We start from the raw sequence: 15,202 nt of genomic DNA on the forward strand, positions 1-15,202 counted from the left end.
GCACTGACAAAACCGAAAAGTTTAAAACTAATGTCTCTCGTTAAAATAGTTGTTCAATAGAGATTACAAAGGATTTTATTTTTGAAAATGGTTTAACAATAAGATTTAAAAACGATGTTTAGAAATATTTTTAATGGTTTTTTGAAACAAGTAAACATCCAACACTAATATCATGTTGAAAATGCTGTTGTTTGAGATTTTAAACGCTTTTATAATCTCAAACAAAAACTAGGAGATTATAAGAGTTGACTTTGAAAGGTAAGAGCTTTTAAAGGGCTTTATTTTGTCAAAAATATTTCAGAATATACTTTTAAAAATGTAACTCGTTTTATTTCGTTTCAACTGTAATAGAAAAGTAAATATTTTTCCTTATACAGCATTATTGCAACGGTTTTTCATAAAAATTTATTCTTTCAGTTGCGTGATCTCGTGTTGTGCCTGTCTCCGTTTTTTGAGGTTGCAGAAAAAAATGCGTCGGTCTTTCTTCGTTATTTTTCCATGTTTATTTGGTCCGTATTATTGTAGCCTCTTCTTTACGTCTTTGTATTTGTTTCAGTCTTATGTTTGCGCTTATCGTGTTATCTATTTGATTTTTTCACTCTTCTCTGAGTGTGTTTCTCAGTCTTCTCGTATTGTGAGGAGGGAAAATGAGAAAATCATAAACATCTTTAAGTTTTTACCCGACTCTAACATTCGATCGACATTCAATTGAAGAAAAGAGCGAGTCAATGAAAACACCAAGTGCACGCGCATGTTCAATTACATGAAAAATGAAGTCCCACCGTTAAAAAACCACCGTCTTGAAACATTAATCTTTAAAACTGTTTTCACAAACACGACTAGAAATGCAATGATATGAGTTAAATTAGTAGAGTTCTCAAAAGTTCTGTAGCCATTCTGAGATAAAGACTGCTAAAAAGAAAACTAATAAAACCTGTTTTAAAGAACCATGACTCGGAAGTTGAAACAAAAGTACTAAACGAACTTGAAAAAAAAAAAAGAAATCTAGTGTCTTTACGAGAATTCAAAAATAGCATGCAGACAGGTAGTTAAAGAACGGTTGAGAAAATCTCTTTTTGGAAGATTTTGGAAGATTCGTCTTATTTTGGAAGATTTCATGAAGAGTTTTATTTTTAGAAAGAGTTTTTGAGGATGTATTAAAGAAAGAGTTTTAAGAGATTTTGAGAAATTCTCCTTATGAGAGAATTTTTAGAGAAAATAATTTTGGAGATTATAAAGAGGATTTTATGATAAAAGAGTTTTTGGATTTTATGAGAAGAATTTTATGAGAAGAATTTTATGAGAAGAATTTTATGAGAAGAATTTTATGAGAAGAATTTTATGAGAAGAATTTTATGAGAAGAATTTTATGAGAAGAATGTTATGAGAAGAATTTAATGAGAAGAATTTATTGAAGTTTTAAAGAGAAACTTATGAGAAGAGTTGGTAAGAAAAGATATTTAAGTGACTTTAAATATGCGTTATTATCTGTATTAATGTATTGTTATTTGTATAAGTTAATAACAAAAGAATATTTACTTATGAGAAATAGTTGAAAAATATTAAAAAAAAAAAAGTAAGTAAGAGAAGAAAAACCGGTCGTAAGTTTTATTATTTTTGTATTCATTTTGATTAAAATTTTATTTTCATTATAACTATAACTGCGTTAATAATTGAAAAGTCTGACACTCCTACCGCACTCTACCACATCTGCACTACACACTGACAGCCCTACTTCACCGTATCACCGTATCATATTTTATATCTGTACTACTCTCACACTCATATCGCTATTGTTATACAATCTGTGTCACGCTACCATTACACACTCCGTTCTCGTCTTCACCAAGAAATACATACACTGTTCCCGCGGCATCAAATTTACACAAAGTTACTAACATAACATAAAAAAAATACAAAAAAACCCCGCTCTGCCTTATTCTTTTTGTAAATTTTGAGGGCTGATAAAGTCAAACATTACTTAAGGTGGTTTACCAGGAAATAAAGTTTAGATTTTTCAAATTTTTCAAATTTTCAGTTTAGATTGTTTTAAGATAATTAATTATCCCTGAATTCATTTCTGAAATCTGTTTTTCAGAAAGATAAACACAAAAGGTTTATTTTAAGATTTAAACGAGGTGGTTAAAATAATTTTCCATAGCAACGGCCCCTATCAACACACTTTTCTTTCTTGTTTTGGACTAATTTTTGTATACTTGGCATACTTTTCAAAAAATTGAATTTTAGTATGATGGTTAAGTTGTTCTATACCGTAGATTAAAAAAAATAAACAAACTACATTTACTTTCAGTGTTATATAAGAGATGAATAAATGACAAAACTTTATATTTATGTTTACCTTTACTAATGAAGTTGTTTATGGATTTTAGTTCTTTTATTATTTAAATATAGCTAATATAAAAAGTAATGGGAAATAAAAAAAATCATTTAAGAAAAATGAAGAGGACATTCGCTGGGAACAAGTTCCAAAAAGCAAGTAAAACCGAAATAGTAACAACAACTTTACTAAAAAAATCATGTAGTGCTAAAAAGCTTAGCAAATTTAAATTGGGCGCTACTCCACTTTCTCCCCCCCCCCCCCCCTAATTTTATGATTGATTCTGATAGAGAATTTTATGCTGATTAAGAATCGTATAAAAACATGGGTCTCGAAATCAACGGAAAGTGCTCTAATCTGAAGTTGAAAGTACAAAAATATACCACAAATCGCTAATATTCGCCATCTTGAAAAGTGATTTTTTTTGTTTAAAAGTTATCCTTTCAAAGTATCAACAGACTGGTTTTTATTTTTTATATTAAAGATTTCGAATAATAGAACAAAGAACCGGTGCGTTAAGATCATAATCAGGTGTATTGACCGCATTTTTTTTTCTACTAGCAGGTAATGGAATTCAATGGCATTTACTCTTATCGCGTCAATTTGCTTCAACTGGATTCTTAGTTTGTTAGCTTGAGTTTCTTTTAAAACTTTTGTCAAATAAGTTGAAAAAATCTTTAATTGATTATATTCCACAATTAACTTTAAAACAAGGTAAAAATTTTTTAATTCAAAAAATAATTCTTTAAAACTATTGACTTTCTTTTAATACTTCAAGTTAACCCCCCGTGAATTCATTTTCATTATGTTTGTCATATAAAAAGGAGTGTTTCAGAATAGTTTTTCTGCTTCTTCATTTATCTACATTTCATGGCTCTTCGAAGACCAACAATAGACGCTTTTGACTCACTTTCTTTGACAGAAATAGGAGCAAAATTCAAATACGATATCGAAGCTACAATTAACTGGTGCAGGACTTATGGTTTACTTGCTGAAAGTATGAATTGTAGTGTATGTAACGTGCCCTGCACACAGCAAACAAAGAATGGGTCAGTTGATCAAGTTATTTGGAGATGTCCAGTCAAGCGCTGCAAAAGAACCTTCAACATTAGAAAAGGCAGCTTCTTTGAGAAATCTCACCTACAATTGTGCCAAATATTGGGCTTAACTTACGCTTGGAGTAGAAGTGCAGATAAGAGCCGGGGGTTATCAATAAGTGATTTAAGGCAAGAGTTAAATATCGGAAACGACAGCACAATTGTTGATTGGAATCAATTTTGCAGAGACATTTGCGTGTCATATTTCCTCAATAACCCTGATCCCATAGGCGGTCCAGGGTGCATTGTTGAAATAGATGAACCTGTTTTTTGTTGAAGAAAATATCAAGTTGGTAGAATAATCCCGCAGCAGTGGATATTTGGTGGGTATGAACCTGCAACGAAAAAAGGCTTTTTGGTTCCTGTCCAGAATCGCGGTGCTGCAACATTAATTCCTATCATACATCAATGGATACTTCCTGGCTCTATTGTCTGGAGTGATATGTGGGCAGCATATAATGATTTGCAAGCTCCTGCATATTTACATGGTACCGTTAACCACACCCTCAACTTTGTAGATCCACAGACAGGTGTAACAACAAATCACGTGGAAGCTATGTGGTGTCGAGCAAAAGCAAAATTCAAATCAATGATGGGGCCAACTAATCGCGAAATGGTAGCTGATTATTTATCAGAGTTTATGTGGATGCAGAGATTTTCCGAACATCGGTTTTTTCACTTTTGGGTTCAAGTTTTAACAGCATATCCTGTTTGATATCCTGTGTGCATCAAACGTAACATACATTATAATTCATGCCTAAGGTTGTGTAAATCAAAAAACGGCTATTTTCATAGCCGCACAAAATTATTAAAAACATTTTTTGCAAAGAACATTAAGAAAGCCCTTTTTTTATTACTCTATGAAAGTTTGTCTTTCCAATTAATTTTTTTCTTTAATAACAAAAAAATAAATCGAAAAAATAATCGTAAATTCTGTTATAAAACTAAAATTCATAAGAAGGAATCGCAATTTCTCAAGAGCGACACGTTTTATAACTTTATAACTCGATCGTCTGTCTGATAGCTCTGGAAAGAACTTACGCGTCTATATTAGCCATTCCAGACAATTTTTTTGTAATTCAAATAAACATATACAATGATTCTTACGTCGCACAGTGGGCCAGTGACTGGACAAAAGTATAAAAACCAAAGTCAGAATTTTAATGTCATAATGGTTTTAAACAATTATATAGATATTATAAAACAGTTTAAAACTGTTTATATACACTTAAAATTTTAATGGATATACAAATGATGTGGTTGAAGTAGACGCAAATGTAAATTAGAAAAAAAAAATTATAAAGAGAAAAATGTTGTTTAAAAAATCGATGAAAATAAATAACATTTACATAAAATATTGCGCTTTTTAAAATATTATATTATAACTCTATATATTATCTGGATTTTAAAAGTTGTTTGACTCAAATTGGTATGTAATTAACAAATTTGCAGCTACTTTAAACAAGCTTATTATTTTATATTTTATTGTATGACTTTTGTTTTTATTTGACAAAGTATTTTTTTTTATTGTTACATCTTGCTTTTATACTTAGATATTTTGAAGCTTCTATATGTTTCCTTTAATAATTTCATAAATATGGCTGCCACTAGGCCCCACCTTGGTTTTCTTTCACATTTGAACATCTCTTTCCTAACAAAAAATCTGTAATTACGCTCAAAAATTTTTATTTGCACAAAATTTTAAAAAACGCGGAAAACATATAATACGATCTTACTCATACTAAGCGTAGTACTGAACAATAATATGTATATATATATATATATATATATATATATATATATATATATATATATATATATATATATATATATATATATATATATATATATATATGTATATGTATATGTATATATATATATATATATATATATATATATATATATATATATATATATATATATATATGTATATGTATATGTATATATATATATATATATATATATATATATATATATATATATATATATATATATATATATAGATAGATAGATAGATAGATAGATAGATAGATAGATATCGTAATTCAAATTTAGTTCTTGTTAATTTAGCGCTTGTCAAACCAAATGGATTTAATAATCTATTTTAATTGGTTTGGTTGGGGTTACTCATTTTAGATGTTGAACTGCTGTTTTTATTTAGGTTTAATGAGTGTCACAAGAAACGAAATTCACCAGTTTATCAGACTCAACAGTCTGTCAATACATAAAAAAGAAGACAGTATACTTGTATACAACTTTGTTAAAGAACATGATTTGAAGTTTCAAGGCAAAAAGTTTGAGAGTCAGTTTCATTTATTTATTTCTGAATATGGTAAAAGATGGACTCGAAGTAAACGAACCGATGCAAAGTTTATTAGGAAGAATTCAGCTTGGCTTGAAAATGATTTTAATACCACATTAATGAAGGAGAGTAAAAATAAACAACTCGGCAGACCTACATTACCATTTGAAGATTCGTCTTCAAAAACAAAGAAAAGAAAAGTTGCAACTTTGTCAGCTTCAAATTCTTGTGAGCTGTTGTTTGCTAGTGGCACACACCTGTGGAAAGAAGGTAGAAGAAAAGATGCTCAGATAGCAATAAAGTTGGCTAATAACAAAGATGCTGAACTAGATCATTCTGATAATACATCTGAAGAAGCGTTGGCTCTTTTGTTAGATAATGAGATGAGCAAATCTCAGTATCAGCGCTTAAGAAACAATGCGAAAAGCAAAAAAAGTAATTTATATCCACCATACAATGATGTAAGTAAGGCAAAAGAGAGGTTTTTGCCTAGTCGTGAATCATGGACAGCAACAGATTACTCTGCAGGCATCAATTTCCAAGCATTGGTAGATCATACTGTTCTGCGGCTGTTGGAAGTACAACATGATGTTATCAATTCGTTTGTTTTTGATAGGCTAGTTCTGCGCTCAAAGGTAGGTTTTGATGGGTCAACTGGGCAAAACATTTATACACAAGTTACTGATGAGCTGGAAAACAGAAGCTTTATCCAAGAAGCAAGTTTGTTTCTTACCTGCTTTGTACCACTTGAATTGACAGGATTCTCTGGTGAAGTGGAGAAGATTGTTTGGAGAAATCCACATCCGTCATCAACATTGTACTGCCGAATTGTACGGTTTAGGTTTGTAAAGGAGACAACTGATGTAATGAATGCAGAGCATCAGTTTCTTGAAAATGCTATTGGAAACTTAACTACAACTGCTGTGCCTAAGTATGAAAACTTAACTGTTCTTCACAAAGTTGATGTTACCATGATAGATGGAAAAGTAGCCACTGCATTATCTACAGTTACTAATTCAAGTCAGTGCTGCTCAGTTTGTGGTTCAATGCCAACTCAAATGAACCAACTTAATATTGTTTGCAATTTGCCATTAACTCCAACCGGATTGAAGTATGGTTTGTCAACACTTCATGCATGGATTCGTAGCATGGAGTGTTTGTTAAAAGCCGGCTACAAAGCTGAAGTGAAGAAATGGGCATCAAGGTCAGATGCAGACAAAGAAAAAGTTAAAGCTAAGAAGAATTTTATTCAATCTCGGTTCAGAAATGAAGTTGGGCTAGTGATTGATATCCCCAGGTCTGGTGGTTCTGGATCGTCAAATAATGGCAATACTGCCCGACGTTTCTTCAGAAATGCTGAACAAACAGCAGCAATTATTAATGTTGATGTGCATTTAATTAAGAGGATATATGTTGTGCTTTGTACTTTGTCACCTGGTTTTATGATTGATGCTGATAAATTAAAAGACTATTGCTTAGAAACAGCATAGCTTTTTATAAAACTTTATCCCTGGTACTACATGCCACAGAGCTTGCACAAAATCTTGATACATGGCTGGCAGGTTGTTGATGAGATGGTGTTGCCAATTGGGATGATGAGTGAAGAGGCCTTAGAAGCACGAAATAAAGACTTTTAAAAATTCCGTGACTTTTTTTCAAGGAAGTGTTCGCGTTTAAAGACAAACGAAGACCTTTTACGGCGCTTTATGTGCTCATCCTAAGCACCCTAAAAAAGAAAATTTTCCAGATGGTGTTGTGCAACTCTTAAAAGAAAGCCATTCTTTTATTTTGTAATTTCGCCTGAATTATGTTGTACATAATTATTTTGTATTTTTAAATATGTAGACCTACCACTTACTAAGCTTGTACTACTTGTAGCATAAATTGTCAAATGTTTTCGGTGATTGTGAATGCATGGGTACAATAATACCCATACAAATTTAAAAAGTAATGTAGACGCTTGTAAAATCTGCTAATTAGAAAAACTAATTAACTAAGCTAGAATATAATTATTTTACAGGAAACCAAGTTTATCTAGCAACGAGTAATAGCACGTGTAATAACACTAGTTAATATGACACGTGTAATAAAAAAGGGAGGATTTCATAATAAAACACGTGCTAAATAGTGTACTTAGCACAAATAAAACATATACAACTAATAAAATTTAGCGGTTGCTAAGTAAAATTAGGTATCCATAGCAACTAAATAAAAAATACATTTACTTTTTTAAAAAGCGTGACCTCATATTGGTACTTATGTAAAATTTGGTGAACATAGCACTTGTAAAAATATCTTAAAAAAATGTTTTTGCTACCCAAAATTAGGTATCCATAGCAACGAATTAAAAAAATAACACCTTCATAAGAAGCGCAGACATCATATTATTACTCATCCTAATTTTAGTCAATATGGCCCTAATATTAAATTAGTTATGAATTTTGTCCAGTAAAAGTGAATTCTGGCCCACTGTGCGTCGCGAAAATCCAAATAAAAAACGTCATAAAATATGCGAAGGAATATAGATATATATACATAATTTCTATATAAAAAACCTTAGAATCTATTCTTCAAGAAAACATAAATAAATACTTGTTATAAAAAGAGGAAAGACTAAACTTGCAATTTCCACCTGGACACTTTTAAAAAAAAACTTTTTTTTTTAAAAAAAATTAACCTTAAAGTTTAGAAACGCTAAGAACTAAAAATTTATGTATAAAAGTTAAAAAGTGTCCACATTCCATTAGATTCCTCATCCCTTTTTTAATATATACGGAAAGTTTTATTAAAATTAGATGTGTTTTGGTACTAAGGAACCCTAACCTCCAAAAGCTTCGTTTTAAAAAAACGTTCCCGCTTCAAGCTTTTTTCTTAAAAGTGGTCTTAAGATATGGATAAAGTTTAAATGAAGCCATATAATCCATAGTACTTTCTATATTTGGCTGGAAAGAGGTTGAGTAACACTAATTGATTCAAAAAGCCTCAAGGTGTTTGCTTAAGCATACAAAAAGATATAAGAGAGTAAAGTTCATGAAAATTTCGTGTGTTTTGTCAAACGTCAAATGTTTTTCGTTGGGCCGTGGAATCGCTATCTATATTAAACCAGAAACAATTCCTTATAGTAGAAACCAGGCTGGCAATGTTTTGCTGTTAAAAACAATATCAACTGTAAAGTTAGTGAATTCAAGATGGCGAATATTAGCGATTTGTGGTATATTTTTGTACTTTCAACTTCAGATTAGAGCACTCTCCGTTGATTTTGAGACCCATGTTTTTATACGATTCTTAATCAGCATAAAATTCTCTATCAGAATCAATCATAAAATTAGGGGGGGGGGGGGGGGGGGAAGTGGAGTAGCGCCTTTAAATTGAACGAAAAACAGTGTTCAGATGATTTTAATTTAATTATGTATTTTCCTATTCTCAAAGAAACATTAATGCAAGTTGGTAGCTGCCCAGATTGTCAAAATGGAGTAACCATACAAAACGATGATTCAAAGAGAATGGGATTTTCACACAGTTTGAAAATCAAATGCACATGTTCATATGAATGGTGCACTTTTACAAGTAATACTGCGGACAAAAGCACACAAAGTAAAGGCAGGAGTGCATTTGATATTAACTTAAGAATGATTATTGCTTTTCGTAAGATTGGTCAAGGGCATGAACCTATGAGTCGTTTCGCTTATATTACAAATATGAGTTGCATGAATGTAAATGCTTTTCAACATAATCATAAATTGATTCAAGCTGCTTATGATTCTGCTGCTAAAGATTGTATGAAGTTTGCTGCAAATGAAATTAAAGCAAATGCTGTTGAAAAATCCACTACCAGTGTTCCATTAATCCAGGTTTCTCTTGATGGTACTTGGCAGAAACGAGGACATTCTTCTCTTAATGGTGTTGTTACTGCTATAAGTAGCGGTCGATGTGTTGATGCAGATGTATTAAGCAAGTATTGCAGAGGGTGTCAAATTTGGTTCAACAGAAAACAACATTCTAAATATGAAAACTGGAAAACAAATCACAATTGTTCTTTAAACCACACGAACTTGTCTGGGGCAATGGAAAGGATTGGTGCACTTAATATCTTTCAACGCTCATTGGAATTAGACTCATATATAAGTACTATCTTGGAGATATTATGGACTCATATATAAGTACTATCTTGGAGATGTGGACTCCTCTTCTTTTAATTATGTAGTAGCAAGTGATCCTTACGCTGAGTATGATATCAAACCAGAAAAGTTAGAGTGCATTGGACACATTCAGAAAAGAATTGGAACCCGTCTCTGTAATCATCGTAAAAAGAAACTTGGAGGGCTAAAGTTAACTGGAAAAAATAATCTGACAGAAAGGGCAGTGAATATCATCCAGAACTATTTTGGAATGGCTATTCGCCAAACTGCTAAAAATTGCAAATTAAATGATACACAAAAGATATACTAAATGAAAAAGAACATTAGAACAGTACTTTTTCACTGTACCAATTTCAACAGTCAATCACAACGCCATGTTTTATGTCCTGTAGGACCTGAAAGTTGGTGTAAGTGGAAAAAATCAGAAGATGACCAGGGAAATAACAATTATAAACCAAAAGTTTATCTACCTATATGGGTTCATGATATTATATTAAGTGATTTCAATGATTTAAGTGATGAACAATTATTGAAAAAGTGTTTTCATGGAGAAACACAAAATTCTAATGAAGGGATCAATAATGTAATTTGGTCTAGGTGTCCCAAAAATGTGTTTGTGAAGAAAGTTACCCTTGAAATTGGAGTGAATTCAGCTATATTGAGTTTTAATGAAAGAACATCTGGTCTTAAACGCGTTTTTGAGTATCTAAATATAACACACAGTGGTAAGACTGTAACTGGTTCATTGAAAAAGGACAAGCGTCGTGTTAGTAATATGGAGAGAAAAGAAAAAACTTTTATTAAAAAAAGAAGAATTCAATTAAGGGGATTATCTAAAGGCTGGTTTGATAAAGAACAAGAACTTGAAGCTAAAAAATCGTATGCTTCTGGAAGTTTTTAGACTGTTTTTTATCTTTATATTTTTGAAATGCTGTTTTCTCAATATGTCATTTTTTGCTATTTACCTTTACGTGGAACAAGATATTTCCAGATCAGTTTAAGATATGGAGCTGAAATTTTCAGCATTTGCAGTTATAACTTAGATCTGGAGACTGAACTAAAATCAAGACAAGGTATTCTATTTACAGTGTTATTACTCATTGTTCATGATTTTTTCATGTAGACCACCTGAAAAGTGGTATAGGTTATAGCAAATTTTAATAATTGGCCTTTCTACTTGTGCAATGACTTCATTTTAGTTCAGGAACTAGATAATATAAGCAAGATTATTTGTGCAAAATTTCAAAAGAAAAAGATAATTTATCTTTGAGTTTTCTTGTTTCATCCATGTGTACAGTTTAATGCCTTTTTCGGCTAAAATTTGATGTTTTTTATAAAAAATTTCAGAAATTCAAATTTTTTTTCATAACTGGGTGATTCCATGTGAAAACATCCAATTTTTTTTGAAAATGCAACCCTAAGTCTCAGATTTTGCTGATTTTTAAACCACTAAAAGATTTTAGTAAATTATGAACATCCTGAAAATTTTATCATGTAATTTCGATCGGTTCCTAAGATATAGCTATTTAAAGTTTGTCTCCAACCAACAAAAATCCGCCATTTTTAAAAATGGTTTTGGTCCTAGTTTCTGTTATATGTGTGTTGGAAAGCTGAAAACTTGTACCTTTACATATTTTGGGCCCACGAATCCAATGAAACAACTTAAAATATTTAATAAGGAACATAACACCTAAAATTTAAATGTTTACCACAATTTTACTGGGGCGAGTCCAACCACAAAAATGCCGATGTAGCTCGATTTTTTTTTTTTTAATTTTTTTTAGAATTTGTCCTGAATAGTTAAGTTATAGTTATTACAAAGAATTGGAGAGTGGTCTTTTCTAAAACAGAAATAAAAACATGATCAAATCTACTTAAATTTAGTGCTTAAAAACAGGTATTTTGATAAATTAAACGAGAAAAAAAGGTGTAATTGTTGTTTCTCACATTAACTAACTTCACATTCATATATTGTTAAATGCTAAACTCGCTATTTGAAGGAGCTAAAAAATAATTTAGGTTACAATGAATGTATTATACAGCCAGATGTTGCAGTGAACTATCAATTTGTTATACAGGATGAAATACAAAGTTATCATTGGAATAAACAATAATGTACACTACATCCTGTTGTTATATATTTAAAAGAAATTTCTAAAACAAATATTCAGCATAAGTCGTTCTGCTTTTTAAGTGATGACAATGATTATGATACATGCTTTGTGTATGATATTTAAAAGAAAATTGTAGAGTACATTAAAGAACATTTAGTTGGTATCAATAAAGTTTATTATTTTTCTGATGGATGTTCTGCTCATTATAAAAACTATAAAAACTTTATAAATCTATGCCACCATAAGGAAGATTTTAAGATTAAAGCTGAATGGGTGTTTTTTGCAACCAGCCATGGAAAATCCACTTATGATGGCATAGGTGGTACTGTTAAAAGAATAACAGCAAAAGCAAGTTTGAAAACCAAATATTGAATGTTGATGATATGCTTGAGTTTTGCATCACCAATATAAACACAATCATTTTTTATAAAATTACCAAAGAAACAGTTAATTCAAGGCAACAGCAACTAAAGGAGCAATTTGAAACAGGAAAAACTGTTCCAGGTACCAGAAGATGTCATCATTACATACCCATTTTAAAATTTGAAATTAGTTTTAATAGAAAAAGCGAACATCAATGTGTTGACAGATTTATATTGTCAAAAGCAGTAATGTCTGATATTGCAATTGTACTAAATCTAAATGATTTTGTTACATGTAAGTACGATTCTTTTTGGTGGATAGTAATGGTTACAGAGATAGATATTACTACAAATTATATTCAAATTAAGTTTATGCACCCTCACAGTCCTTCTCAAAACTTCATTTGGCCACAGATGGATGATATCTGTTGGTACCATTGTCAATTTTAATTGCAGTAATCAAAGTCCCAACAACAAAATCAGGGCGAACATATAACATTAATGTGAATGATTATAACGCTATAACTAATAAATTTTAATTTTTTTGAGTTTCTAATTTTTAAATTTTATATATTACTTTTGTTTCTTGAACTTCTTTCCAAGTGCTCTATTTGTTTTGGAGCCTTTTTTTTTTAAGTTTATTTGTATTAGTTTGATAAGTATGAAACTAATGTTTTGTCAGTAATAAATTTAAGTATATTTGAAGGTGTTTTTATATCTGTTTTAGGTTTGCAATTTGATTTTTTCTAATAACTCCAACTAAACTATTTAATACAACCTCTGAAAAAAACAACTAAACTTGCGATATACATCTGCATTTATAAAATCTCCCCCTTTGAAACAATATATTTTAGGATTAGATTCTATAAAATTACAGAAACAGCTAGTCAACAAAAACTAAAAGTACAGTTTGATGTTGCCAAAACAGTTTCAGTTACAAAACTGTCAAATTACACTCTTTTTTTCGTTTAATTTATCAAAATACCTGTTTTTAAGCACTAAATTTAAGTAGATTTGATCATGTTTTTATTTCTGTTTTAGAAAAGACCACTCTCCAATTCTTTGTAATAACTATAACTTAACTATTCAGGACAAATTCTAAAAAAAATTAAAAAAAAAAAAATCGAGCTACATCGGCATTTTTGTGGTTGGACTCGCCCCAGTAAAATTGTGGTAAACATTTAAATTTTAGGTGTTATGTTCCTTATTAAATATTTTAAGTTGTTTCATTGGATTCGTGGGCCCAAAATATGTAAAGGTACAAGTTTTCAGCTTTCCAACACACATATAACAGAAACTAGGACCAAAACCATTTTTAAAAATGGCGGATTTTTGTTGGTTGGAGACAAACTTTAAATAGCTATATCTTAGGAACCGATCGAAATTACATGATAAAATTTTCAGGATGTTCATAATTTACTAAAATCTTTTAGTGGTTTAAAAATCAGCAAAATCTGAGACTTAGGGTTGCATGCCCTGGATGTTTTCACATGGAATCACCCAACTGTTAACTAAATTTCGCTATTGGAACTGTTTTATTTAATATTCTGAAAAAAAATATTCAATTTGACAAAATTTATTTCCTGGTAAGCCACCTTAATAGTATTGCAATATTCTAAACTTTAACTCACTCTATCCTTTTATTTAGCGCCTACTTAATTCAATTTACCGCTCCTGGATGTTTTAAGCTACTGGAGAACTATATCTACCATAAGTAGTTGCTGTGTAACTATCATAATATCTAAGATTGGGTAGAATCGTCTACGATGGGCTGCCTCCTAATGAGGACTGCCGCTAAATTTAAAAATGCAAACATTTTTTTCGAATGTCGCTAACTCACCATCAAGGAGTTACTTCTCTTCAAGTAAATCAAACACGAGAAACACGAGGTCAGTAAGTTTATAACAGAAGGTCAGTAAATCAAACACGAGAAACACGAGGTCAGTAAGTTTATAACACGAGGTCAGTAAGTTTATAACAGAAGGTAAGTAACTTTTTAACAGACAGTCAGTAAGTTTATAACACGAGGTCAGTAAGTTTATAACAGAAAAATGTTTTGGTATTTCATTTGGTTATGCTCATTTTAAAAAATAATTGGACGTTTTCTGTCGAACTCAAAGTTTAACTAAATATTATTAAGTTAATGTTTCTTAATTGATTTTTAAAACTTTTTGACTGTGTTTTAAACTACTTTGTTTCTTGTATTCTTTAAATTTCTTTGAAGTTTAAAAGGTGATCAGAATGTACAGATTAATTGTCAATTAATTTTTTCTTGCAGAGATTCTTTATCACGTTTAATCAACTTGTTTTTTAAATTTATTTTTGTTGTTTTTTAACTCAGTCTTTTACTATGAAAAATGATGAATATATAATAGGGTCTACGCAGCCATTGTAACATAACTTTATTTGATCTGCAATAACTCTTGTGAGACCCATCAAGGGAATAAACAAAGCTCTGGTAAACTTAGTTCGGTGGGCCTCTAGAGCTCAGAAAGGCAGAAGATTTTTTTTCATATTTAAAAAAGTTTATTCATTTACAAATTTATCTATTTACAAAAACTTGATGAACAAAAGTCTTGTAATTAAAAAGCTAAATAATTTTTCATCACCCAATTTGGTGGGCCCTCATATTTTTCATTATTCAGTATATGATATATGTATGTATGTATGTATGTATGTATGTATGTATGTATGTATGTATGTATGTATGTATGTATGTATGTATGTATGTATGTATGTATGTATGTATGTATGTATGTATGTATGTATGTATGTATGTATGTATGTATGTATGTATGTATGTATGTATGTATGTATGTATGTATGTATGTATGTATGTATGTATGTATG

At 30.5% G+C, this 15,202-nt stretch overlaps 1 protein-coding gene and 1 pseudogene across 1 annotated transcript; both read left to right on the forward strand.

Annotated features, from left to right (window-relative positions):
- The first annotated feature begins 8,901 nt into the window (after positions 1-8,901).
- LOC149878466 (uncharacterized) lies at positions 8,902-14,647 on the forward strand. The gene is made up of 2 exons (XM_090073420.1): positions 8,902-10,949; positions 14,001-14,647. Exon 1 carries the CDS (start codon positions 9,145-9,147, stop codon positions 9,895-9,897), a length of 753 nt encoding a protein of 250 aa, XP_089929546.1. The 5' UTR covers positions 8,902-9,144; the 3' UTR covers positions 9,898-10,949; positions 14,001-14,647.
- LOC149878467 (uncharacterized) lies at positions 11,829-13,014 on the forward strand (annotated as a pseudogene).
- Positions 14,648-15,202: the final 555 nt, after the last annotated feature.

Source organism: Hydra viridissima, unplaced genomic scaffold (assembly GCF_058129835.1).
Source record: "Hydra viridissima isolate aposymbiotic clone 2 unplaced genomic scaffold, HvirCarnegie_v1 scaffold_15, whole genome shotgun sequence".
Lineage (NCBI taxonomy): Eukaryota > Metazoa > Cnidaria > Hydrozoa > Anthoathecata > Hydridae > Hydra > Hydra viridissima.